The sequence below is a fragment of the Jatropha curcas genome, chromosome 8 (assembly GCF_041381405.1).
Source record: "Jatropha curcas cultivar XTBG-Jc1 chromosome 8, XTBG_Jcur_1.0, whole genome shotgun sequence".
Lineage (NCBI taxonomy): Eukaryota > Viridiplantae > Streptophyta > Magnoliopsida > Malpighiales > Euphorbiaceae > Jatropha > Jatropha curcas.
In genome coordinates this window covers 5,310,614-5,337,116 of record NC_143158.1, presented here as the reverse complement: position 1 = coordinate 5,337,116, position 26,503 = coordinate 5,310,614, and the positions used below count along the sequence as shown (strand labels likewise).

At 30.1% G+C, this 26,503-nt stretch overlaps 3 protein-coding genes, 1 long non-coding RNA gene and 1 pseudogene across 4 annotated transcripts; 2 read left to right on the top strand and 3 right to left on the bottom strand.

Annotated features, from left to right (window-relative positions):
• Positions 1-988: 988 nt before the first annotated feature.
• Positions 989-2,906, bottom strand: LOC105633592 (WAT1-related protein At4g30420). The gene is made up of 7 exons (XM_012216217.4): positions 2,659-2,906; positions 2,468-2,536; positions 2,258-2,374; positions 1,950-2,154; positions 1,718-1,876; positions 1,484-1,635; positions 989-1,400 (listed from the first exon to the last, which is right to left on the bottom strand). Exons 1-7 carry the CDS (start codon positions 2,835-2,837, stop codon positions 1,181-1,183), a joined length of 1,101 nt encoding a protein of 366 aa, XP_012071607.1. The 5' UTR covers positions 2,838-2,906; the 3' UTR covers positions 989-1,180.
• A 956-nt stretch (positions 2,907-3,862) lies between these two features.
• On the bottom strand, positions 3,863-6,306 carry LOC105633622 (WAT1-related protein At4g30420-like; annotated as a pseudogene).
• Positions 6,307-12,978: 6,672 nt separating this feature from the next.
• On the top strand, positions 12,979-17,924 carry CER3 (Fatty acid hydroxylase superfamily). The gene is made up of 11 exons (XM_012216218.2): positions 12,979-13,665; positions 13,751-13,971; positions 14,062-14,297; positions 14,385-14,604; positions 15,070-15,197; positions 15,546-15,802; positions 15,909-16,016; positions 16,628-16,834; positions 17,090-17,200; positions 17,288-17,461; positions 17,603-17,924. Exons 1-11 carry the CDS (start codon positions 13,609-13,611, stop codon positions 17,768-17,770), a joined length of 1,887 nt encoding a protein of 628 aa, XP_012071608.1. The 5' UTR covers positions 12,979-13,608; the 3' UTR covers positions 17,771-17,924.
• A 292-nt stretch (positions 17,925-18,216) lies between these two features.
• Positions 18,217-18,938, bottom strand: LOC110009393 (uncharacterized). The gene is made up of 2 exons (XR_002284283.3): positions 18,746-18,938; positions 18,217-18,601 (listed from the first exon to the last, which is right to left on the bottom strand). It is a non-coding gene; the product is annotated as an uncharacterized LOC110009393 (long non-coding RNA).
• LOC105633594 (uncharacterized) lies at positions 18,512-21,495 on the top strand. Its single transcript, XM_012216219.4, has 4 exons — positions 18,512-18,821; positions 18,934-19,062; positions 19,838-20,059; positions 20,582-21,495. The coding sequence occupies exons 1-4, from the start codon at positions 18,512-18,514 to the stop codon at positions 20,626-20,628; spliced, it is 708 nt and encodes a 235-aa protein (XP_012071609.1). The 3' UTR covers positions 20,629-21,495.
• Positions 21,496-26,503: the final 5,008 nt, after the last annotated feature.

The following is a 26,503-nucleotide window of genomic DNA, read 5'->3' as shown; positions in this document are numbered from 1 at the left end:
GATCAATAATAATAATAGGAGAGATGGAGGTTGTAACTGTTGTTGACGTGAAGAGGATTGGCACTGACAGGTCCATGAGTTAAGAGTTTTGGAGTTATCCTCTTAAAGATGAGGCGTTTTTGTTTTGTTCTCTTCATTGTATATTTATTTATTTATTTATTTATTTCATACGTGATTTGTTTTGCTTCCTATCGTCTCTGTTTAAAGCTTCGTTTTGTCTGGCAATGGTTAAGCTGGCATTTCTTGGTTAGCATGTGAAAGCTCTTAGCACCCAAATGGATGAAATTCAAAAAGGCACAACATGTTTTTTTGAAGGGAAATAAGAAACAGGTTGAACGAATTAATTACAGCCAACATGTTTTCTTAATAGAAATCTCAAAGGCATAACATATGAAAACAACTGAACTGAGAGGATTCAAACTTGAGATATCTTACTCTTCACATAGATGAAAATGCCAACCAAACCACCACTAAATTAATATTCAAATTGTGGTTTAATATACTACATTAAACATAAGTCGCTTCATCGTTTAATAAATTCAATTTCATGAATGCATAATCAAACTTGAGATTTTCTATTTTCCTAATACCCTATTTGGATAGGTGGAAAATAAGAGAAGAAAGTGATATACGGAACACTTAAGGGTAAAAACTAAAACGTATAATTTCATGTATTGTACAACAACTTCCTTTCCTCTATATGGAATTTATCCAAACAAGGAAAATTAAAATTTTCCTTCCTTTCCCATATTGTTTTCTTTAATTTTTTTCCCTCTATAGTTCTTTCTAAGTATGGGAAAATTTTAATTTTATTGGTTTACATAAGTGGGGTTATGGATCCAGTCTAGATAAATTTTTTCCCTAAACATAGTGCAAGAGGGCATGGAAAAGCCATATAATTGAAGCATGTCAAGCAAACATCTATACTAATACTAAAGATAAATTGAAAAAAAAAAAAAAAATCAAGAATTGCAATACAACAAACATATTTAAGTAGCAAAAGATAAACACTAATTTTAAACGAGGCAAAAATAAATAAAAATTTGATATTTACAAACACTAAATCAAGTAATTAAGCTGCTACTTATCTTCTGTTACTCTAAAATTGGGCTCGATTAATTTCATAATTAACCAATTCTCATCTTCTTCTTCTTCTTCTATTGAAAGAGGTTAGAGCTTGTTATTTGTGTACTCTATTCTCATCAATGTAATACGATTCATCAAACAAAAGAGGTTCTTCAAGATCAGCTTTACATTTTTCATCTATTAACGTATTGGCATTTTGCATTTGATCGATTCCCAGTTTTGGGTCTACTTCTTCACCATTCTTTCTAAAATCTTTGGCCTTTCCCCAAAGCAAAATGTACAGACCAATTATGACACCAACTCCTCCTAACAGGCTGAAAAGAAATAACACTCGAGGATTTTATTGTGAGAACCTATTGAAGAGAAGAAGATAAAGAAATCTTGAAGAGAAGATTACCTTCCAATATATATCTCTTCATGGAGAAATAAAGCAGCAAATACAGTGACAATAACAGTGCACAGAGGATTAAACATTGCAGTAAAAAGTGGACCTCTTTGTGAAACGCACCATGCTTGAGCAAAGAAGGAGAGTGCAGATGCTACAATTCCCTGTTCAATCATCATAACTTAATCCAGCTTTTAGCTTCATTGTAAGAAAAAAGAAACAAGAAAAAAGGTAGCATATACATACAGCAAATAAGCAACAGGAAAGTTCTAAATAAGAATGAAGTTTCCATGCACTAATGTCTCTCTCCAGAAATATTGCAAGTATTGCAGATTGAATTGTTGCTAGAAAACACATCCAAGCTGATAAAGATAGGTGGTCAGGATAGCTTGCTGTAACTGGAACCTGTTAATTAACTATTAAAATTAATTTTTAGTTAATAAATGTGGATATTATATATATATATATATATATGTACCTGCAAAATCAACCAACAAGACCAGCAGCAAGTACTTCCAACGAGATATAGACAACCAAGCAACCAATTCTCACCATCAAAAATGGATGAGTTCAGTAATTTTGGTCCTCTAACCAATACCATTACAATGGCTCCACCAACACACAATATTGTTCCTATTACTTTTGCTGCACTTCTAAGGCATCTCATGTTGATCTTCTCTAATCTGTTTGATTAAACAGAAAGAAAAACAATTTCAGTAAAACAAATATTAATTAATTAAAGCTTAATTAATTAATTACAAAAATGTTTGCTGCCTTGTTAATTACCCCATAATGGCTGCCATTAAGAATGTAATTGCTGGAACTAGATTACCCATTGCACTTGCCATTGATGATGAGGCTAAATATAAACCTTCAAAGTACGCATTCTGATTGATGGTTACACTGTGCAAAATAAAAACAATTAGCTAAGCTACCACTATATACAATTAACTACACCAAAAGAAAAAAAAAATTTAAAATTCAGAAATATTATACCCTATAAGTGAAGCTAGACATATCAAAGAGAAGCTCTTTAATGGCAAAGAAGTCCCACCTGATTTTCTCCTACCAAAATATCAACTCAATTAGGGAAATTAACGAACACTGTATATTTTTCAAAATACATATAAGTAGTATAAAAATTACTACATTTTACTAAAAACAAGACAAAAGATGCAATTGGGTACCTTGAAAAACATGCAAAAGGTGCAATTACAAAAGTTGCTATGGCTTGCCTATAGACAATAAAGACTCTAGGACTCATACCCTTAACAAGGGCAACCCTAGAAAAAAGAGCAAGAGCTGCATAACAGAATTGGAGGCCAATCATGACCATTTCAGGCTTGTAATTAGCTAACCCACCCATGTTTTTGGCCCTGAGAATCAGTCGCTTAGAAGTGTGAGCAATATATAGGAAATTCAGTTTGCGTTTGTTTGTAATATAATTGTATACGTATAAATGTAAAGCACAAATGGCAATGCAATGCACATGATGATACAGCGCAGAAATTACAAGTAGAGGATATGGCAGTAGGACCACCTCACAAGATCATACTTGTCTTTTTCGATAATAATAAGATTGCAATGACTCGTAGATAAATTAAAAACGGAACGTTCTTCTTAGAAAGTTCGTAGTCTGTCCACCATGGCCCCATTTTTGTAGCTTATCTAGCATGAATAGTCCGTTACTTCGAATTGTTTAAAGAATATCTTTCTATAAATATAAAGAATCAATAAGAAATGTATTAATTCATCAACAAGAAATAAAATCAAATACGAAAAGAAAATTTGAATTTTCACATGAAAACCAAAACATAGATTGTACAAATAAAGGATCTTTACAAGCAAAAGGAAAATCCAAAACTCAAGAACAAGACAATGGATCCCATATGGCTTTGGATACTCGGAAGAAGAAAAACCAACTCAACGATGCAGCAATAATTTTCATGTGATTACAGTTGTTTTGTCATCTTGCTCACATATGTTATTTGTTTATTATAGCATATTAATTTCAGCCCAATAATTCATATATATGTTAATATATGATATTCTTGTCCTATGGTAGGGGCTCTGATTTTCCTCTTTTAACATGATATTATACGACGAGGTCTTTTAATTTGTTTAGGGTAAAATATTAAAAATTTGTTAGGTTAAATGAGAAAAAATGTACGAAGATAATAAATTGTAATCGTTATTGGTGACTGATTGTAGTGGTCGATGACTAATGTTGATTAATAATGATCAATATATTAGTAAATATGTGTTAATTAAATTATAATAGGTTTGTCATTGTTCAAAAAATATTTTCTTTGTTTTTTTTAAATGATAACCTATTTATTTTCCAAAACAAACAGAGAATAAATGTCATTTTTCATATTATAATTCGATTCATCAAGATAAAAGAGGTTCTTCGTTATCAGCTTTACTTGTTTCTTGTACAGCTTCATCTATCAACATGTTAGTAGCCATTTGATGAATTTCCAGCTTTGGATCTTTCTCTTGGGGTGGGTCTTCTATTAAATCTTTGGCCTTGCCCCATAACACAACATACAAACCAATTATCACACCAACTGCACCTATGAAGCTGAAATGAAACAGAAGTAGAGAAATTCAATTAGAACTCACTGTCAAGAAAATTTTAAATCTCTTCATGCAGAAAATTGGAGAGAAGGTTACTTTACCTTCCAATATAAATCTCTTCATGCAGAAACAGAGCAGCTAGTAGAAAGACAATCACAGTGCATAGAGGATTGAACATTGCAGAAAAGAGTGGACCTCTTTGTGAAATGAGCCATTCTTGAATAAAGAAGGAAACCCCAGATCCTATAATCCCCTGTTTAAATAACAATTTTTCAAATTAATATAAATTTTTTTTGGGTTACAAATTAATATAAACTTTATTTCATTGGAAAGTAAGTTTTTTAATAACTTGTTTAACATAAATGGATCTTAAAATTCATTTAAAAATGTATATTTGAATGTTATTTTTGGTATGTACAAAAATTTATTTAGGATTTTATATTTTGAATAATGTATACTCTTATATTTGGGCCAAAATTTTCTAACTTTATAGAATTTTCAATTGAATCCTAGCTATTATAAAGATTATAGATTTAAAATGAATTTCATATTGATTTATTCAAATACAGCATAAATGATTTAAAAGTAAAAAGTGTTTTTAGAATTTATAGGGAATTCTATCAATTATGATAAAATTTTTGCCTAAATGCAATCAATTTTTCGCAACATTGAAAATATAAAGGTCCAATTAATTTTTTTTAGGTACCAAACATATATACTAATATAAGTATTTCAAAAAATGAATTTTTGTAAAATTGAAAAGAACCAATTAAAAATTGGAAAAAATAATTGCACACCGCAAATAAGCAACGAATGAGTTCTAGACATGAATGTAGCTTCCAAGAACTAAGGTCTTGTTCTAAGAATATTGCAAGAATTGCAGAATGAATTGTTGCCAAGAAACACATCCAGGCTGATAAAGATAGATGGTCAGGATAGGTTTCTGTAGCTGGAACCTGTTTATTACTCAAAATTATGGTACTTAATTAATTAATTATGTGATAGAACTATAAATAGAAACCTGAAGATTTTGGATGTACCTGCAAAACCAGCCAAGATGACCAGCAACAAGAACTTCCAAAGAGAAATAAACAACCCAGCAACCAATTCTTATCATCTCCAAGAACTGATTTATTGAGTAGCTTTGGCCCTCTAAGCAATGCCATTGAAATGGCTCCACTCATACACAATACTGTCCTACTATTTTTGCTATACTCGTCAGGCTTTTCATATTGATCTTCTCTAATCTACTCAATTAGTCACATATGAAACACAATCAAGATTAATATTTATACATTGAAACTACTTATTAAGATCCCAATTATGAACTAGTTTAACTTTTCTTTCTCGTCCACACATGTTTCTCCCTGTTTGAGCAGGATGTATTCAGATAAATTAAGTCCTCCAAGTAGTTGAAGGTGCAAGTTTTAATGTCATTAATCTAAGAATTTCAAACTTTTGTGATTAAAATTATAAAAATTGCTAATAATTTTTAATATCATTAATAAAAGAATTTCAGATTAAAATTAGAAAAATTGCTAATAATTTCTCAAGAAATACCGTAACTGAAAATGGTTGTCATTATAAACGTGATTGCAGGTACTAGGTTACCCATTGCACTTGCCATTGATGATGAAGCTAAATACAAACCTTCAAAGTACAAATTCTGGTTTATTGTTATACTGTCACAAATTAATCAAAATTCAGTGTTAATAATTCACTGGGTGTACTCAATAATTAATATTACAAAATTGAACAAGATAAGTAAAAAAATAGAATTAAAATTCACAAATATTAAAATAAATTAATATTTCAACAATGGAAATTCTGAATTATATAGTATGAGAATTCAAGGAATCAACCCGTGATTGCCTCTCCTTAAACAATTACTATGAAAAGAGACAAGGGACGAGATAACAAAGCTTGTGGGCTCTTACAAGGTTCGCATAATTATACAAAATAACAGTACATGCATTTCTTGGAAGCTTCCTTCTGATATCAAGTTTGTTATTATATTTTAAAATAACTGAATTAATTGTCATGGTTGCATTAATTTGTAGTATTGGCTTACTTTTGTCCTTTATGACAAGTGTTTAATTGATTTTAGATTTTTTATTTATATCCAATACTATTCAGAAACAAAGGCTTGGACTTGGGCCTATACTTTCTGGTTTATTGAAGGACTTTGGATCCTTAGACAAAAACCTTTTAAGCTTTGTTGTAGTTGGGCCTTCCTCGTACTCGATTTGCAACATCTTACTTTTTTTTTTTTTTTTTAATAGTTTTTACAACGTGTATTGCTTGTTGTTAGTCTTTGAAATATTTTCATGGGTTTAACTCCAATTTAGACAATCAAACCCATTTAAGAACAAGAATATACATTCACATGTAATATTTAATAATGATATGCAAAGAATTTAATTTTATTTTCCTTTTTCGCATATATGTACTTGCAATTAAAAGATGTTGTTGGCGGACTTGCACGCATTAAAACCAATGTTATTCTAAAATTATGGTAAGTGCATGTATAGTTTCTTGAGCTGGCTTTATGACAAGATACCAAACACATCTATGTATGGTACGATAAGAAAAGTCATAAGCTCAGTGAAATGTTTCCAACCACATTAATTATCGTATTTTTTACTTTCCACATTTATAAGGACACTTTTAAAGTCAAAGGTAATGAATTTAGTATCAGAACAGCAGAATTTAAAGCAACCCAACCAAGTCTAACAATTACCTGCAATATGCCATCAACCACAACGTGCTTTCCTCTAGTCACAATCAGGTTAGTTTACCGGTAAAAATAAATTTTTTAATATAAAAACACTGGAATCCATTATCAAAAGATTCTAATTTAGTTTCAATCACAACGTGCTTTCCTCTAGTCACAATCAGGTTAGTATACCGGTAAAAATAAATTTTTTTATATAAAAACACCGGAATCCATTATCAAAATATTCTAATTTAGTTTAGACTTAATTACCGAGCTACTCGTTCCTTTATGCAGGTGTATTTAATAGAAATTAAATATAATAATTTTTATTACTTGCTCGGTTTGTATTATTAATTAAGCCACAACTCATAGGTGATAAAGATAAATTTGATATTTTTTATGTACGTGAAGATTGCCCACCTTTAGATTTTTGAGATGTCCCAAAATAATTGTCCATTTTTATTCATAATATGTATTTTAAGTTTTTTTTTTCATATTTTACTTTTAATAATTCATACTTTTCATGTACGTGCATTAAATTACATATTTAAATTTAGAGTTAATTTATTATGTGAATAATAGTAAAAAAGAGCAATATATAATTTATCACTATATTAATTGTATTTTTTAAAAATTTTGATTTTTCTGGTACATAGTATATACGTAATTTTGAATTTTATTGATATCTCTTTAAATATGAAATTAAATGCAACATATTGACAAAATACAGTTAAAAATTAGTTTTACTGTCTTTTATAAGTTCTTTCTGATGGGAATTTTAGTGAATCAAATACCTAGTTTGTCCCTAAAATCTTAATAACTCCTGCACTCTGAAGTCATAATAAAAGACAATTACATAATTGGTGTCAAAGTTTTTATGATTGGTCCATTAATTTTAAATTTTTGAAAAAAAAAAAGATTTGTACTGTAGTTTTTATTTGATTATTAAAATAAATTATTTTAGAAATACTTAATTAATCTTTGTTTTATTTTGTAAAAATCAGACCCAAAATATGATCAAAGAAGTATGTTAATAAACAAAGGCTCCGACTTGGGCCTATATTTTCTGCTTTGTTGAGGAATTCGGATTCTTAGAGAAATCTCTTAAAGCAGCTCTTGCATTTCTTCCATCTGGGCCTTATTCCTGTACAAAATTTTGTAACATCTTGCAATCTCCGTTTGCTTGCTTTTTTTCCTTTTGAATTTTCTATACGGCGGTTAGAAACTGAGTTCATATTTGTTGCAATTCAGACAATAAGCTCATTTAAAAGGAAGGATGTCCAACTGTAATTTTTAATAATGAGTGGACATAACAAATTAACGACAAATGAGTTAGTTTCTTTCTGTTTTTTTTCCTCCGTACTAATACATTCTACTAAAAGAAACAAATACACATATTATGTTATCAAAAATTAAACATGGGACCGTTACCGGACATCACTCTTACCGCTAGTTTAGGTACCATTTATTTTTCATAAATATTTTTTTCTGACGCAATGAATAAATTTAATATGTGCTTTCAGCGATTATTTTTATCCATTCTTGAACTTTGCAGTAAACTTATTATAACCATACTTTTTTATATTTCAATAATAATTATGTTTTTTTTAAAATGAAATATAAAAATACAGAATCATGATTGAATTCTTACAAAATTATTTTATTTTAGTAATGAATATAATTATTATTTAAATGTGAAAATATAGGATTATAATTAACGTTTACAAAAATTAAGAACCCAGAAAAATTAATCAAATTTATGCATTAAACATTTTTTCACGGATCTATTCTGACCTTGTATTAGTATTTCAATTTCTTACACTTTATGGTCATATGTCAATGGAACCTAACTCGTGATAATCTCTTTAGACGACGTGGTTCATTAATGTTGCTTCCACCGTTCCACGTGGGAGGAAGAGCTAATTAACGTACATATATGCTAATTTCATGGTGACGAGTAATTAAGTAACACGTGCCAGTGAAGAGGTGACTTTATCATATGATATTTAATTTTGAGTTCACCACCTAATTCTGTTAACTTTCAAATTTGGACATGAGTGTTTAACATACTATGACTTAAAATACTATGTAATAATAAAATTTAAAAATAAAATATATTATTAGGTAGTTGGATAAGTAAAAGTGTATTATATTTTTAAACGAATTTTATTATAGAGTTAAAAATTTTAAAAATCACTTCAACAAAACATATTTTACTGAAATACTGCTACGGTTTTAGTTTGAAAATACGTGAGTCAAATTTTTTTTTCAAAAAAAAATTGATTTCAGTTTATGTGCAAAATTTGTTAAATTTCAAAATTTTAATTGAGTAGCTTTAAGGCTTTGTACATGTAAACTTTATGAGTAGCTTTTAAGTGCCAATTGCCGTTCCTCTTCTCTTTTGCACCCAAACCTAACCAGCTACTTGCAGGACCACTTCTTCACATGTAAATAAACACTTAAAACCATTTCCGTTCGTTTTTTTCGCTGTAACACTTCAACTTGGCAGGAAAGCTTAACAATCTTTTCATCAAGGAAATTCATCGGAGTTAATAACAAAAACGAAAGTTTTTACTGGACTTGTACAACTCTTTTGTCCATTATTCATTTATTTCTAGCAGAGAATGTCCCTCTGTTGTTCTTGAACTTGAATGTTATGGTCTGACTACACCGCTTGAAATTTATTCTCTTGGCTGCCGCCCTTGTTGACATGTTAGAGGCTCTTCTCAGTCGTTAAACACTATTTAAAGATTTTTTTATATTTATAAGTAGAGTTACTTTTTAGCAATTTATTCACGTAAAGATTAAATACCTTCTCGGATAATTTCTCATGTTGAAACAATATATTTAAAAACATTATTCTTGGATTGCTTTACAATAATATTGAATTCAACAATTTTATGAACTGTAAAGATCGCATTAGATAATAATTATTTTAATTTAAAAATACTTTTTAAACAATCAATTTTCAGGTGTCAAAGTTCGATAGCTTAGAAAGGAGAAGTAAACAAAAAAAAGGAGAAAAAGAAAATTTTCAACTATAGAACCTTGTTCTTAATTGAAACCTACGGGTACAAGCGTCAGAAGTTGCAAAGCAAGTGATGAAAGTAGCATGGCAGAACATGCGCGTTTGCTATAATATAATGGAGGAGTCGGTGCCCAATCGGATTGGCAGTGCCGCCCAAACTCTGGTCAGCGTCTTCATTGGTTGACTTTTCTTTTTATATTTAAACATTTATTTTGGATAAATGGCATGTTGTTAGTTTGCTGACGCTATAGTTTTTCAGTCGGGAGTTTCAACAAAATTCATAAATTCAAAGCATTAATTAATTCTATCTATATTTTGTTTTCCATCACGTTAATTGCGTGCCACGTACATCAACATATTTTATTATTGTGAACACTACTGCATTGTGCTCAAATTTTTTTTTTTTCTATTTTTTTAAGAGGTTCTAATTTTTTAATATTAAGAATTAACAGATTTTTTTATTTTTTATTTTTTAGAATGAAAAAGTGCTTTTATAAAAAGGGAAAAGCAACAAAACAACAGGAAGAACATTACCCTATGTTCATCAGTTCATCGGACATATTTATAAAGAAGGGTAAAACTTTTTCTTCCAAAATTTTAAAGAAATTATATATATAAATAGAATTAATTTGAAATTTCTAGTGAAGCGGGAAGGAATCATATCATTTCATTTTACTTCCTAAGGTTAAAAAAAAGTAATATATCTATTATTATGATTATGTATTCCCGTATGTAAAAATGACAATTACTAGTTTTACTATCAAGTATTCTGGAACGGGTAAAATTTAATCCATTTAAATATGAAAAAGATGTGGATCTTAAAAATAAAATTTGATCTGTTGATAACCGTTTTTAATTAGCTATTTAACTTAAATTGACAACAAAAGACATTAATGGTTTAGTTAGATAAATTCGAAAGAAAAAAATGAGTATGATTATAAAAAAAAAATTAAAAGATAAATTTTATAGAGTTTAATATTTCATGAAGAGCTCACTCAATTTCTAAAAACTATATTACACAATTCTACAATTAATAAAGATTGAGTTTTGATTTGATTAAAACTCTAAAAGTTAATTTAAAAAGAGTTATAAGTCACTCCAAAAACAAAAGAATGTGTTTCAATTTATATAATTATAAATATTGAACATTTTAATTTATAAAATCACACTAAATCATCGGTTAGATACAAATTTATACATTATGTAATTACAAGGATATGATATTCAATTATACTTTTTACGTGTTTTTATACATTACTGAATATTTTTCACATTTTTAACAATTTTAAGTGCGCAATAAATACAATTTTACAAACTCAAAGTATAATTTTATACATTAAAAGATTTTTAACGTACAAATATGGAAATTGAGGTTATCATTATGTTGTTTTAATAAAGTTCAAGTACTAATTTATATATTTAGTAGGAAAAAAAATTTAATATATCAAATTAAAGAAAATTATGAACTATATATATAAATAGATAGTTTATTTTTGATAAATAAAAGAATAGTCTCGAATTTGCTATCAACAGACAACAGATGACGATGGATTAGTAAGTACAGTATCTGCAATTTTATCAGTCTGGTTAAGGTGATTTTCAATATCATTATGGACATGCTTAGTTGTGTTTGAAAGAGGGTGACGTCCAGTTTATTTTGACATGGCACTAAACTTGCGAAAAATATCACTTATGGGGGAAAAACCAAGCTCGAAAAATTTCAAGCATTCCAATCATTTTCGGAATAAATTCAAATGAGTTGAGAAGATAGAATTAAAGTTTTAAATGTCATACAAAGGTAGTTGAGGAAGCTTCTCCATCATTTAATTTTTTTTTTTTGACTTTTATACCTAAAATATTGATTGAATATATAATTAATATAATTTTTATAGTAATAATTTTTACACTTTCAATTATCTTATAAATGTTTAATTAATATTATTTTACGAGTTAAAGCGTTTGATAAGTATAATTTTATAAATAAAATTATTTAATAAAAAATTGGGTGTGACATAAAATTTGTCCGGAATTCCGGGGTGTAGGTTTATGTAATTCAAGAATTAGTTGGAGCATATGACAACTAAACTGAACATGTAGTAATACCAATAATTAAGAATCAGTTTGGAAAATTTACGAGTCTTTAGTACAGTGAATTTCCGTATTTGTGGATGTTGTACAGAAGACACGTGTATGGCAAAACCCACAAACTCATAGCCATATGTCCGAAACATATATGAAAAAAACAGGACATTTGATAGAGAGTGGAATAGGACATTAATTTATAAATAAATAAATAAAATCTGTTGTTTGAATTAGATTAAGAGTGCTTAGCCCTCCAAAGTCAAATTATAGTTTCCTTATTCACATTATTTGGCTGAAACAAGTCACACATTTCGCATTCCCTTTGAAACATACCTTTTTTTTTTTTTGGCGAATATAATATATTCCTAAAAATTGGATATTAATGCAAAAATTAATTCTTTTCTATGTTATGTTTTCATCATATTTATATAGCTAGGATATGTTTGGTATCATTGGAGATGCAGAAGAGAAAAGTATCATCTTGAATATTTTGGATTGGAGATTTTTTTTAAAAGTATTTTTTTTTTGGCTAATTCAATATTACTGAATTAAAGTTCAAGGATAAATTTAATATATTTTAATTATAAAAATTCTATCACTTTGAAATTATTGTTTAGTTATTAGTGAAATAACGATCACTTCCATATAATATAATACATTTTAGAAAATTATAATAAATTTATCACTCTCTAACAAATATTTTCAAGTTTTAAAATGGATTAAACTTTTCTTTTGAACTAAAAAATATTTTTTGTATCTAATTTTTCTGAACATTTTAAACATCAAAAAATTAAAAATATATATTTAATTTTTTAGAAACAAAAGGAGCCCGATCTGAGTTTCTTATGTCTTTCTTGAAAATAGGTATTGAACCTCTTTTAATGGTTTTTGATATCATTTTTTTTTTTAAACAATGATTTCCTAAATTCTAAACACTACAAAAACAATTTATAAGGAGCATCCTAAAAAAAAATATTAAACAAATAAAAAATGGACATGAAAATAAACCTCAACATCAATATTAAACAAACCCTACACGGAGGTTGGAGCCAACCTCGAGACTCGATATATTTACCAAATCAACCCTAACCGCGACCTTCCTTCTCCATATCCTCCACTCTCCCAACCATACCAGTCATTAATTTCTAGTAGATTTTGGCCATCGCTACAGCTGTGCTCCTTTGCCAAACAATTGAATTCACAACACAACGCGTCCAAACTCCCTAAATCTACAGCTTTTTAGTCACCATAGCTGACCGATTAATTTTACACAGCATATAGAAATATGTAGTTAGATAACAATTGATTTGAGACAAAATTAAATTCGTCCATTTCTCTTTCTTTCTTCTCTATATAAACAGGTTTCGACAAGTCTCATTTTAGTTGAGTCTTGGAGAGCAAAACACAGAGAGAGAAAAGAGAAATACTAAAAAGTAATATAACAAGCTGAACATCTCTCTCTCTCTCTCTTTTGAAACACTTTGCATCTTCCCCTTGGCTTCTTCGATTACTAATCTACTATATTAGGGCTGTTGCTTTTAATCTTTAAACTCTCTACAAGTCTAGTTTGCTATAACAAATATTACTTTTTGCTTTTCACGACAAAGAACGCTTATTCTACTGGCACAAAGGTATGCATAAAGCTTAAAACCCAAGAATACCCAAGAAAATCAAGAAACGGACAAGCAAGAAAATCAAGAAACAGAAAAGCAAGGAAATCAAGAAAGGAAGATGGTTAATACAGCTCCTTTTAGAGATTGGCCATGGCAGAACTTTGGATTGTACAAGGTATAATGTAATCTTTTTTTTCTAATTTATTATTTTTATTATTATTATTTTGATTTCTGATTTGGGTCATGTTTTTTGTATGAAGTATCTGCTATTTGGACCTCTTCTTGCAAGAATGATATATTCACAAATTAATGAAGGTGTTTTCAAGAATGATTGGTGTCTTCAGATTCTAGTTATTTGTATTCTTCGAGCATTAGTTTATTTCTTCTATGATTCTTTGGTTAATATGCTTTTTCTCACAAGTACTCGCCGCATAAATCCTCAAGGCTATGATTTCAAGCAGATTGACAAAGAATGGGAATGGTAATTAATTAATTAATTAATTAATTGATCAATAATTTTTTCCTTCAATTATTTTTTCTGTTTCTAATTTTTTTTTTACTAATTTTTCAGGGATAATTTGATAATTCTTCAAGGTCTAATTGCATCCTTGGCTTGTTATATCTTCCCTCCATTCATTGAAAATATTCCTCTTTGGAATACCAAAGGCTTGATTTTGATTTTAATTCTTCATGTGGGAATTTCAGAGCCTTTATATTATTGGGTCCATAGATGCTTCCATGGAAGCTTTCTCTTTACCCATTACCATTCACTTCACCATTCATCTCCTGTTCTCCATCCTTTTACAGGTGAAACCCCAATTGGCTATTATTGATGAAAGTTTATCATATAACCTTATACATTTATTAATTTATTTATTCATTCTTCGTGAGTAGGTGCAACTGCAACATTTTTGGAGCATCTTATATTAACTACAATTACTGGAATTCCAATAATTGCGGCTTACATGATGGGATTTGAATCAAGGAATATGATTTATGGTTATCTACTGGTATTCGATTTTCTTACATGCTTGGGACATTCTAATATCGAAATTATTCCTCATCGATTATTTGAGATTCTCCCATTCTTCAAATACCTCCTCTATACACCATCGTAAGTAAATTATTTTTTTTTTCATTATAAATAATGAAAACAATTATCTAATCATATTAAAATCCTTTTTAAATATTTAAAAGTGTTCAAATTCGAGTTAGAGCCAAATTAAGAAAATAATAAAAAAAACAATTTGGCAAGTGGAGGGGGGTAGTGTTGATGTAATGGTTCAAATGTATATAGGAATATCTTTAAGATAAACTTATGTTATATATACATTAATAAAGACTAGAAAGTACGAAGAGGTCCACTTATGCACCTGTAAAAATTTATTAACCGGTAAATGGATACAGTTCCTGCCGGACTACAAAAAGGTTTTTGTGGTTGGGAAATTAATTGCTACGTCCAAATGCATAAACCGACTATAATGCCAAAAGTCAATGTCAATGAAAATTCAGAAAGGAAATTAAATTGCTGTGTATGTGTTGCATTGAAATATTTTTTTTTCTGGCTTGTCACATTCAGATATCACAGTCTCCACCACACAGAGATGGGCACCAACTTCTGCTTATTTATGCCTTTGTTTGATGCAATATGGAAAACCCTAAACCGCGATTCTTGGGAACTTCACAAGAAAATCAGTTCCAATGCAGGTAAGTTTATAAGAAACACATCACTATCCCACAATAAATAGAGTCAAGGTAGTTTTCAATAGTTATTGATAAAGCACTGTAACCACTTGATTCAAATCTAATTCATCTGAGCATCGATATAGTAATCTTTATATATCTGACACTATCTTGAAATTCTTTTCTAAAATCATGATTTATAGATTAATTTATCATATACTCCATAATAATCTTACATGAGATAACAAAATCTTCAGTGACAGGGCTTTGAAATTCATTAAATTTCCGATTATAGTTGAATAATTAAAATAAAAGATTAAAATTTCAAATCCTGATAGTTACGTTCTTGTTATATTGTTTTATTTTTGTCAGGTAAAAAAGGACCTGTGCCTGATTTCGTCTTCTTAGCACATGTAGTAGATGTTACATCTTCAATGCATGCCCCTTTCGTTAACCGGACGGTGGCTTCGCAGCCCTATACAACCAGATTCTTTATGCTTCCATTGTGGCCGTTGGCGTTTACGGTGATGTTATTCATGTGGGCTAAAGCTAAAACATTTCTAATATCCTTTTATAATTTAAGAGGCCGGCGTCACGAAACATGGGCTGTGCCTAGATTTGGCTTTCAGGTCAGTTCCAAAAACGACTTCAATATCATTGAATAGAAATGTTGAATTTTTTTTAATTGAAATTTAAAAAGTGAAATCATAAATGTTTTATTTATTTGCTTTTCAGTATTTTCTGCCATTTGCTCAAGAGGGAATTAATAACCACATTGAAGAAGCAATCCTTAGGGCTGATAGAGATGGGGTGAAAGTCATTAGTCTAGCTGCATTAAACAAGGTCAGTTCTTAATGTAAATATTAAGTTTTTATTTTATTTTTCTTGTTTTTTGTAATTAAGGGCAAATCTAAAATAGTTTTAATTTTAATTAAAGGTTATGACGTGTACACTGATCATGGTAGTTGAACTTAAGGAATCAATTAATACAAGACAGTATAATATACTGCACCTAAAATATCACTATGTAGAAAACGACATTTACTTTTCTCTTTATTTGCAAAAATTTATAAGTTCTGCAACGAAACTGAAACCAAGACTAATTTCTAGTTCAGGTAATTAGTTATATTTGTATTAAAAACAAAATTGAAAAAGAAAATTCAATGATCCGAATTTAATTACAGTTGAATTTGTGTAGCTTTTTAATAAAATGAATTATTTAAATGTCCTAGAATCATAAACTTAGTTTATTATGAATTTTTAGATTTCAGAAAATATTTTAATTAGAATCATATGTTTCCTGTTATAAAACAGCGTAGAAAAATTGTGGATGTCATGTTTCCTGTTACTATTCATTCTTTAATCCCATGTACCCTCAAGATAAACTCTATTTTACTCGATAAAACTATCACAAGCTTAAATTATATGTTTTTTATATTTCTTGAATTTTACAGAATGAAGCTCTCAATGGTGGTGGAACACTATTTGTGAACAAACACCCAGACCTTAGAGTTAGGGTTGTTCATGGAAATACTTTAACTGCTGCTGTCATTCTGAATGAAATTCCTAAGGATGTGAAAGAAGTGTTTTTAACAGGAGCTACTTCTAAACTTGGAAGAGCCATTGCTCTCTACCTTTGCCAAAGGAGAGTCAGAGTACTTGTGAGTTTTCTCTCACTTCAATTACATTTTAATCTAATATTGTTGATGTTGTTCTAAACATAATTAACTAACATGTGTATGCATATGTACCTTGAAAGAATTAGGCCTCATTATTAATTCTTTTGGTCGAGTATTTCTGCTCCACACAACAGATATAAGCCGGCAATAATAATAATGAACATGGTCCCATAGTCATTAATAAGGAAGTTAGAATTACTTAATGTTTATTCTGATATGGTTTGAGAAAACTTGCAGATGTTAACTCTATCAACAGAGAGATTTCATAAAATACAAAAGGAAGCTCCATTGGATTGCCAAAGCTACCTAGTCCAAGTGACCAAGTATCAAGCAGCCCAGAATTGCAAGGTTCAATATTAAAATATTACTAAACAATAATCAACATTTTGATTTGATTATGGTTGATTAATTAATTTATGTTGGTGCTAATGACAGACATGGATTGTTGGAAAATGGATTACACCAAGAGAGCAAAGCTGGGCACCAAAAGGAGCCCACTTCCATCAATTTGTTGTCCCACCAATATTGTCATTCAGGAGAGACTGTACATACGGTGATCTTGCAGCCATGAGATTACCAGAAGATGTTCAAGGCCTTGGAAGTTGTGAGGTGAGTGAGACAATCTCCGTCACTAGACTGTCTTATGCCTAACTTATTGTGTTATAACTGTCATCGCCTTAATTAATAACTAATTATGGGTGGGGAGATTAAATATAGTTATAGCTAACTGTCTGATAATTATTGTGGCAGTATACAATGGACAGAGGAGTGGTTCATGCATGCCATGCAGGTGGAGTGGTTCACCTACTGGAAGGTTGGACTCACCATGAGGTTGGAGCAATAGATGTGGACAGAATTGATCTAGTTTGGAATGCTGCTTTGAAGAATGGATTAAAGCCTGTATCAAAATCTCATTAGAAAAAAGGAAATCAATCAATGTTAAATGAAGAATTGTGGTTGTAAACAAAATAAAAGGCCTCTTTTTGTTCTTAATTAATTTATGCATGGTACAACAAGAAAGAAGGCTTAATGATTAATTAAGTTAGCAATTTCAACATGGAAATTATCATCATACCTACTTTTTTTTATTTGATTTATACATTAATGAACAAAAGTTTTATCAATTTTTTTTTACTAATATTGAAGAGGAAAATTCACTTTTTATCAATTTTTACCATTTTATAGATCAAAAGATTAATTGATTTCTTTTATCTATTAATGATGAATTTGTTGGGAACTAAACTTCACCTTGATTAATAATGAAATGTTAAAAACTTATAAGTGAATGAGTGGTGAATCTAATATAAGTCAATTGATTATGTACAATCGAATTCTAACACTTACTTACTTATAAGCTCATATGATTACGGATTCAACAATTATTCTATTTTTCTTTGGCATTAATTAATTTTATAAATTTTCAAATTCTACTGAGTTATATTACCAATAGTAGCACATATATTAAATTAAGCCAACGACTACGAGCCATGAGGAACAGAACTAAAAACGTCACGAGGATAAACTTATACGCGGCGTGTCGTTGAGTGGTCCCCGTTCCAATCTCTAACATAAGCTGCAACAGGTGTTCTTAGACGCGTCATCCAGTACAATCAAGTTAAGAAGCAAGTTGTCGATGTTACAATTCGACAGGTGTTCATTATGATCCTAACCGGCACGAACTTTTTTACACTTTTCCCCCTTCATGTCAAAGCAATTCCTCTGTTTTCGGTTCTGCGTTCTCCGTTTTCACTGTTTCATTGTGACGCCAAAAAGAACAAGAAAGAAATGGATAAGAGAGAGTTATTAGGAGTTCATAAGAGAAAGAGATCAGTGAAGAAAAACAAGAAAAAAGTTCTCAAGAAAGTTGTTGACTATCTAAAATCCGATTCTTACATGTTCGCTCCATTGATTTCTCCTCCATTAACGAACTTTCTAGCATCAAGAATCGTCCCTTCTTCTTCTACTACAGGTTAAATTGCTATACCACTGTCAATTTATTCTAATTTCAATGCTTTTTGTTAATGGGTTTTTTTCCGTTTAGCATGTAATTGTTAATAGAAGGGTTTAATTTCGGATTTTAGAAGTGGAAACAACGGGAAACAAGAAACAGAGGAAAAAGAGCTTCATACAGAAAGTTGGGGAGTATTTGAAATCTGACACGCACTTATATTCTCACTTATGTGTTCCTCGACATCCTACTTCACCTAAAGGTAATATATATTTATTGAACTCACTTTTAACATAAATGGACAGCTTTTGGTATTTTAGGTGAAGCTTTTTCTTTTTTTTCTTTTTTTTTTTTTTTTTTGAGGATAAAGAAGCATTTTTATTTTGCATTTGGCTTTTCCTCATTGATAATCCTCACGTTATTATATAGGTTGTTTAGCTTTACACTAATTGCGTTTCAAATTTCTTGTTTTTGTAGCTAGAGAGGTTTTTATTGGTGCAATCTTGAAATTCTATTATGTAGTTGTAGGGATTCTTTAAATCTTTTTTATTGATTCGACTCATTATAGATCACTCTCAAATCTCAACCTTACATATGTAGACAATATATCTAAGCAAAATCTAAATTTAGTCATTTTAGTAAAAAAAAAAAAAATTAACTTCTGTTATCCACGCCAGAATGAGACCCAACGAGTACCCATGTCAAAATCCAATATGACATGAAAAACATATGGTGGCTTGGGCTTCCTCCTCTTTATTAAATAGGGCCCATATCCATCCCTTTCCTAACAAGGCCCATGGAATGGAGTAAGCATTTCTACAAGTGCTAAGGACCTTTTTAAGGCTTTGTTATTAGGATAAAACATACCCCTTAACGAGCATTTTCCATTTTACTTATACCCTTTCTTTTTTTTTTTTTTTTTATGTATAGATTATTCACAATGAATAATTTGGTCTTATGTATGATGCTCAATGTCTATGATTACTTTTAATGCTTGACATCATTGATCATCATTTTATTTTGTTATCCAATTTTAGATTTTAATGGATACGTTAGACGGGTTACAATGGAAATCTCCACGAGGAAATTAATTAGGGAGAATGATCAATCCACTATTGAGGCATCAAACATAACAGTAAACGATGAAATCACTAAGGGCAATATTCCTGGAAGAAACATTTCAAGTCAGCAAAAGTTCATACATAAGGAAAAAGTTCACGTGCAGATGTGCGAAACCTGTCGCTCATCTTCGGTGTCAGGTCATATTCCTTTATTTCTTTACCACTTGAAATAATTTTGGTGTTTAACATGATTTCATTGTCTACTTTCCCTGAAATTTTGTTTAATCTTGCTATCAATTTGGATGTGTTGGAGCTGCTTTTTTATCTTTTCCTCTCTAACAGGCTCCATATGTTGTCTTTTGTCTTATAACTTTATTGGAAAAGAGTTTTGGAGGAATAATGGTGATGCATATGCATGCATCTCTTCTTCATAGAAGAGACTTGTTCGAGTATTTCAAGTAATTGCTGGCATAAAGCAGAACATTTTAACACAATCATCTAGATAGTCCAATTAATGTTTCCCCCTCAATCGAATGCCTTTCGAATTGATTTTTCCATTTAGCAAATATTTAATTTGTTCGCCTTGAAGATATTAGTATAAAGTCGATTTTACTGTGGTTTAATCTAAATTGATATTTGAATTGGCTTTTCTCATTCTTCTATTTCAATCAATAGGTAATAGAAATTTTAACGAGACTCATTTGAATTGTTCCTTTGCAGGAAAACCAATGGTCAACTCGCAGCTAAAGAAGTTCTTAATTGACTAAACTATTATATGAGGAGTATGTAAAAGCCTTTTTAACATTTTACATATGGTCATGTATATTAAAATATTTACCAGTTGCATTGTTTTGTTGAAATTTTTTGTTAGGGTGTTCATATTCCTAAATGTTTGTCAGCATTTTGTATCCTAAACATAGGATATAGGTATATCTATGCAAATTGTTACTCGAACGAACGGTTAGGCAGCGATTGATTTAATGTCTGTTTGTCATATTCATGTATGCTAATCCTTAACAGTGAGATTTTTGTAGACTAGCTTACAAGATTGATCCTTGCGACGAGCAGGACCTCTAAATCATGTTTTGCATGATTACACTTACGAGAGCAAAATGAATGCCCCCTAGCCCCATTATGTCCTTATCTGCAGCTGCATGGCAGTAGCAAACACTTTGGCTTGTCATCTCGAAACTTGCTTGATGTGGTGAAAGCAATGATTGAGTCTCTTTCGTGCATAAGACGGGCTTAACACTCCATTTTCGTGCACTTTCATAGTCGAAATTCATTGCATTGCATGCATCGGAGTACAGTATGGCTGAAAACTACAATGCATAATACCATGAATTCCATGATTAGTAGGCATGTACAATTCTAACACTCCTAAGTTTCTACCGAGCGCAGTGCAATGAAATCTTGAGGGTTTTGGTTCTCTTTCAACTAAAAATAATATTTAGTTATAACGTAACCTTGTAATCTGGAATTTATGACTTCGAGTCGTATAGACCGTCTCTCTACAAAAGGCATAGATAATGTTGTGTACATTAATATTCTACACATGTATAGGATGTTTTGTGCACTTGATCGCTCTTATGTAATTTGATGTAAAGTTTATAAGACTTATTATGATTTTTTTTTTTTTTTTTTTTTTTTTTTTTTGGGTGAGCCGGTGAATGGTGAAGCTTGGAAGCTATAACCTATAGGTGATAAATGTAGACTTAAATGTTGTGGGCACACCTTCGTCACGGTATGAGGCGGAGAAATCACTCCTCCAATGTAATGACATCTTCTATAATGAAATCACACCTCACACCTCAGCAATGTCGTGGTCCCTTACTAGCCTATTATTCACCTTTTGGCGTTTGAAATTGCATACAGTAGATATGATCATATTGATTTTGTGATAAATATTGCAAATATGCTTCACACTTTCCATATATATAGTAAATAACATTGATGTTGTGAAATGGAACTCGAGGAAAACAAGTAATTGGGGAAATGAAATTGGACTATCATACTTTGGATTCTTTTCCCTTGTTGAAAAAAAAAAACAAAAACAAAAAACAAAAAGAAAAAATAGAGTCGGCATGTGAACTTATAATTGTAAGAGTATAGCATTTATGGCATAAAATTGACAAAAACAACATATTTTTGAAAATTATATCCTCGTTATTGATTCTATCTCAGCACATGTACCACAATAATTGGTTAAATCGAAGGACAAATGGGTGGCCCCAATATAACTTCTTATACAACTACTCGAACTACAAGCATGTTGCGTTTTCTTTTCTTTTTTTTTTTTTTTCCCTTCTTCCTTTTTTTTAGATGGTACAAAGCGTATAAATATTTCTTAAGGCTAAATTACTTCAGTTGTTTATTCTAATTATTTAATTTTTAAAATTTTAATACTCAAATCCATTTTAATTTTTAATTTAAATATATGTTTAAATTCAAATTTTTGCTATGGTAGAAGTGTTAATTATGTCATTATTTGTTTGTTTTGGTTCATTTATTTTAAACTTCTATTAGGTTATAGTTATTATTATGTTTGGCGGTCTATTTTTGTATTTGTGTTTGTATTATTTAATTTTCACTTATGTGTTTGCATTTATAACTTAACATGAAATTGAATTTTTATACTTCAGCGGCTAACTTTTTATTTTCTGATAAAAAAAGAGAGTAAAGCTTTAAAAAAATATTGTTAATTTAAAATATGAGATATTCATATTACGATGCAAAATACATAATAACAATCCCGGTGGAGGGTTCAGGAGGAAATTGTTAACATGAGCGGTTAACCTTTGAAGTGTCATTTCTTCAAAAAAAAAAAAAAATCTCTACTAAATGATAGAGCAGGAAAACCATTAATCATCATTCAGAAACATGTATTGTGTAGACATCCTGTGCTCCACAAGAAATAATGGAAAATTAGAGAATTTGAAAGCAAATTCACCAAAACTAGGGTTTGGGTTCAAGGAGTGGCCACCGCCTACTAGTACTAGCTAGCAATATCTATATGTGTTGGAATTGGCAACAGAGAAAATAGGGACGATCGTTGGATAGGCGTCCATGGATAACGTTGTACTATACGGCTCTTTCGGGCCATGCACGTGTGTGGCATTAATAACTAGAGAGACCTCCTTTCAGAAAATGACACCTGTTCTCTCCTCCTCTCACTCAATCAGTTCAATCTTTTTGTTTGGTTTAGGCTGCTTTATTGGCCCAAGTTCGAAAATGACTTTTCCTTTGACTATATCACATGCATCCATCATACGTGCGTGACCAATTAAACTAACACCACAAGATATAAATAAGACGATGGACAGCTTATTTGTACGAAATTATCAGACTAAAAATATATAGTAAGAATTTTAATCAAATAATTCGTAAAAGGTTTATTATAACTTTAGATTTTGATATAAACAATTAACATTTATCAGTTAATAACTATAAGTTATTTACCAATCGTCGTTAGCTATCAGTTAACATCCATGTAAATTTATAACTGCTTGCTCAACAATAATTAATTGAAGAAAAATATAATTAAATGAGATTCACATATAAGCTTAGTACAGTGATAAATGTATTTGAATATATTTTTCAATTTGTTGTATCTTGTTTTGTTTGGACCATAAAGAAGAGACGAAGGAGAATAAAGAGAGGTTTCAAATTAGGAGGAGTCAAGAGAAATTGAATTCAGGTATAAGGTTGTTTTGATTGGTGGGTTTTACATAAAGGTTTAAGCAATCAGTGCATGTCTCTATATTTGGAGCGTAGTTAAATATGGAAACTCAGTTGTTGAGGATTGAACTGTCTATGTCTGCTGGTTTGGTCATGGAGATCTTTTTCTAACTCTTTTTAAAGGTCTCTTTTTTTACTGAAGGTATCAAAAAAGTCCCTCAATTTTCTCAATCGATTCAATTAGACCCAATACTTTGTTTTTCATTCTGGGGACTTAGTTGACTAATGAATTTATAAATAGTTCGCCTGCTCTTTCTTTCCTGACATTCAAGCAAGGTAAAAGGTAAATGAGATAGTTGCAAGTACAAGCAAAGACATAGGTGCGCATAGCCAAATTTTGGGGTAGGTCTTCAATAATTTGGTAGATGCATTGAAGTTTGGTATGAGGCTCACAAGCCTAAAGCTTTTTTTGGCCTTTCTCTTCAAAGGTCAAAGACAATTTTAGCAATCAGTACTGTACCCAACTCATCAACCTATCAAATTTTCTTTCACATGCCGTACTAATTATAGCGTGGTTCGTTCATTTCAGTTTTTTCTTTCTTTCTTTTTTTTTTTTTTTTATTAATTCGTTATTTTCAAAACCACCAAACGAATCTTAATATGGGGCACTACTTGATTTCTATTGATGTCATTGAAATGGATAAGCCACTGTTATGGAGCCATCCTTATGTGATATCTCAAGTTCGTGGCGTCCTCACATCCACAGTTTAAAGAAATTTCCGGAGAACTTTTCAAATCCGAAAAATCACTCGAATATCAGTAACTAGACGTTAAGTATTGTTTAGTGAACTATTAGTTAGGGTTTTAATCGAACAGCAGGCAAGTAAGAAAGGGCCAAATCTTGATTCAAGGAGGAGCAGCACATCGCCAATCAAAGAGACATGTTTTTTGGAGCTGTAAAGACTAAAGATAGTCCGGACAAAATATACAACTTTTCCTTGTTTGACTGTAGAAGTAGAAGCGGAAGCTACTCTGTGCTAGTTAATACCAAACAATTTGATCATTGATGGTCCTTCGTTGTACCAAGCTATGCTAGGATTTCATGTGAACTTACTATTCCATTTCCTACCGCCCAAACCCAAAGCCTGTCACTTCCTTTTCTATACCAAAACTTCATATCACTCACTCACTTCTACCGTAACTACGTGATTTTTCTAGAGACATTTGCATCCCATTTGGATAAATTGATCACTGTTTAGGCGTAGATTCTCTCTTTAAACAAGTCTATTAGTGACAATGTATCATCTTTAGATATTAGTGAAGATAATATAATGGGAATATAAGAATTCACAGACTCTAATTAGTTGTTATTGTCTATTGTATATACTTTGGTTTATTTATTATTATGTCAAATGATTTTAAAATTCTCTTTTAAAAATTTCTTTTGTACAAAAAGTATTAAAAAAAATTTCGGACTTACTTTTCTTTGTACTAATATTAATTTAATAAAAGTATTAGAAATAAATAATTCATATAATCGATCATGCTAGCGTAGAACTAAAGCTTAATTATTGTTGTATTCACACTTAATATATTTTTCTGCTTCAATAATTATGATCAGCGTTCATAACTGATAACGTCTGGTAATTGTAGGATCATGTAAGCTCGAACTGTTAAATTTATCATTGCTTTAACTAGTGATTGAGAGCTTCAAGCATCACGCGTTTGTTCTTCTAAACGTTCTTCTTTTTTTTTTTTTTTTTGAAAGATCTTCGAAGTTTTACCAGTGCATTAAACTCTATTTACATATTATCTTTTTTACAACTGAGTTGAACGAGTTATGATAACGAAGAAATCAAATCAAAATAATTTGCTATATATCTAATTATTAAGTAAACGAATAAATATTATTAATAGATTTGATTAACTTCTCTAAGAACACTAAATTAGACAAAATCACTGTAAGTGAAATGCACTTGGAATGCGTACTTTATATATAAAGATTATTTTTTTAATTTAGAAGGGCTGAAATAGTATTATAAACTGTATAACAATGAATAGCTTTTCCTTAATTCGCTGAATTGATAAAAACTTTTCTGGCCAAAAAGCTCTGAATTCAAATTAGTGAAAAAAAATTAACCAATAATACCTGATTATTTTTAAATGCAAATTTGTTCATGGACTAAAACCTCTTCATAGCTCTAAATGTATCTTGCTAGTCTAATGCTTATCCTTCCTTATATATATGACTTAACACGTTTAATATGATTACATGTGAAATACTCGCTTATTATGCATTAAATGTTCCGTATTAAGATACATGTATTTGAAAATTGTTCTATCGGAATATTAAATCGTTTTGAGTGTTTTAATAAATAATAAATAATATTTCTTATTTACATGAATAATTTGATTAAATTATTTTTTTATTGATATAATTTAAAAAGTTAATTAGTTTTTTAATTTTCGTATTACAACTTTAAATAATTTATACTTTGAAAAAAAAAAAAAATATATATATATATATATATATTGAGGCGATCCGAAGGGAAGGATTTGCATGGTTTGAAATTGAAACTAGTGTCTGAAATGATTGAATAATATAGAGCGGTGTAAAGCTTTGTCAGGACAAAAATGGGTCCCATCCATGTGTAGCACATGCGTGTGTTACCTTGTGTGCGTGCGTGCACGATCACGGCCTCTTTAACGCTATCACCCTTTCCATTTATTTTCCACCTTCTGCCATGGACCGTGATTTGCGCTTCTCCTTTTCTTTTCTTTTCTTTTCTTTTTTTTCTTTTCATTTGTTTTTCACTTCCCCCATGAGAAATACACTTATTTTATTTTATTAAATTTATTATATTAATTATCATTACATTAGTTAACACTTGCAATTATATGTTTAATAAAATTTTGTTTAGATTTAATCATTTATCATTAATTTTAAAATTAAGATATTTTTTT

Bases quoted from the DNA above. Each gene is read 5' to 3' on its own strand.
- LOC105633594 (XM_012216219.4), top strand. From the start codon at position 18,512: ATGATCCTAACCGGCACGAACTTTTTTACACTTTTCCCCCTTCATGTC. The intron at 18,822-18,933 runs GTTAAATTGCTA...TTCGGATTTTAG, and splicing joins CCCTTCTTCTTCTACTACAG to AAGTGGAAACAACGGGAAAC. The intron at 19,063-19,837 runs GTAATATATATT...ATCCAATTTTAG, and splicing joins ACATCCTACTTCACCTAAAG to ATTTTAATGGATACGTTAGA.
- LOC105633592 (XM_012216217.4), bottom strand. From the start codon at position 2,837: ATGGGTGGGTTAGCTAATTACAAGCCTGAAATGGTCATGATTGGCCTC. The intron at 1,636-1,717 runs GTATGTATATGC...ATGATTGAACAG, and splicing joins TTTCCTGTTGCTTATTTGCT to GGAATTGTAGCATCTGCACT. The intron at 1,401-1,483 runs GTAATCTTCTCT...ATTTCTTTTCAG, and splicing joins GAAGAGATATATATTGGAAG to CCTGTTAGGAGGAGTTGGTG.
- CER3 (XM_012216218.2), top strand. From the start codon at position 13,609: ATGGTTAATACAGCTCCTTTTAGAGATTGGCCATGGCAGAACTTTGGA. The intron at 13,972-14,061 runs GTAATTAATTAA...CTAATTTTTCAG, and splicing joins ATTGACAAAGAATGGGAATG to GGATAATTTGATAATTCTTC. The intron at 16,017-16,627 runs GTCAGTTCTTAA...TGAATTTTACAG, and splicing joins GTCTAGCTGCATTAAACAAG to AATGAAGCTCTCAATGGTGG.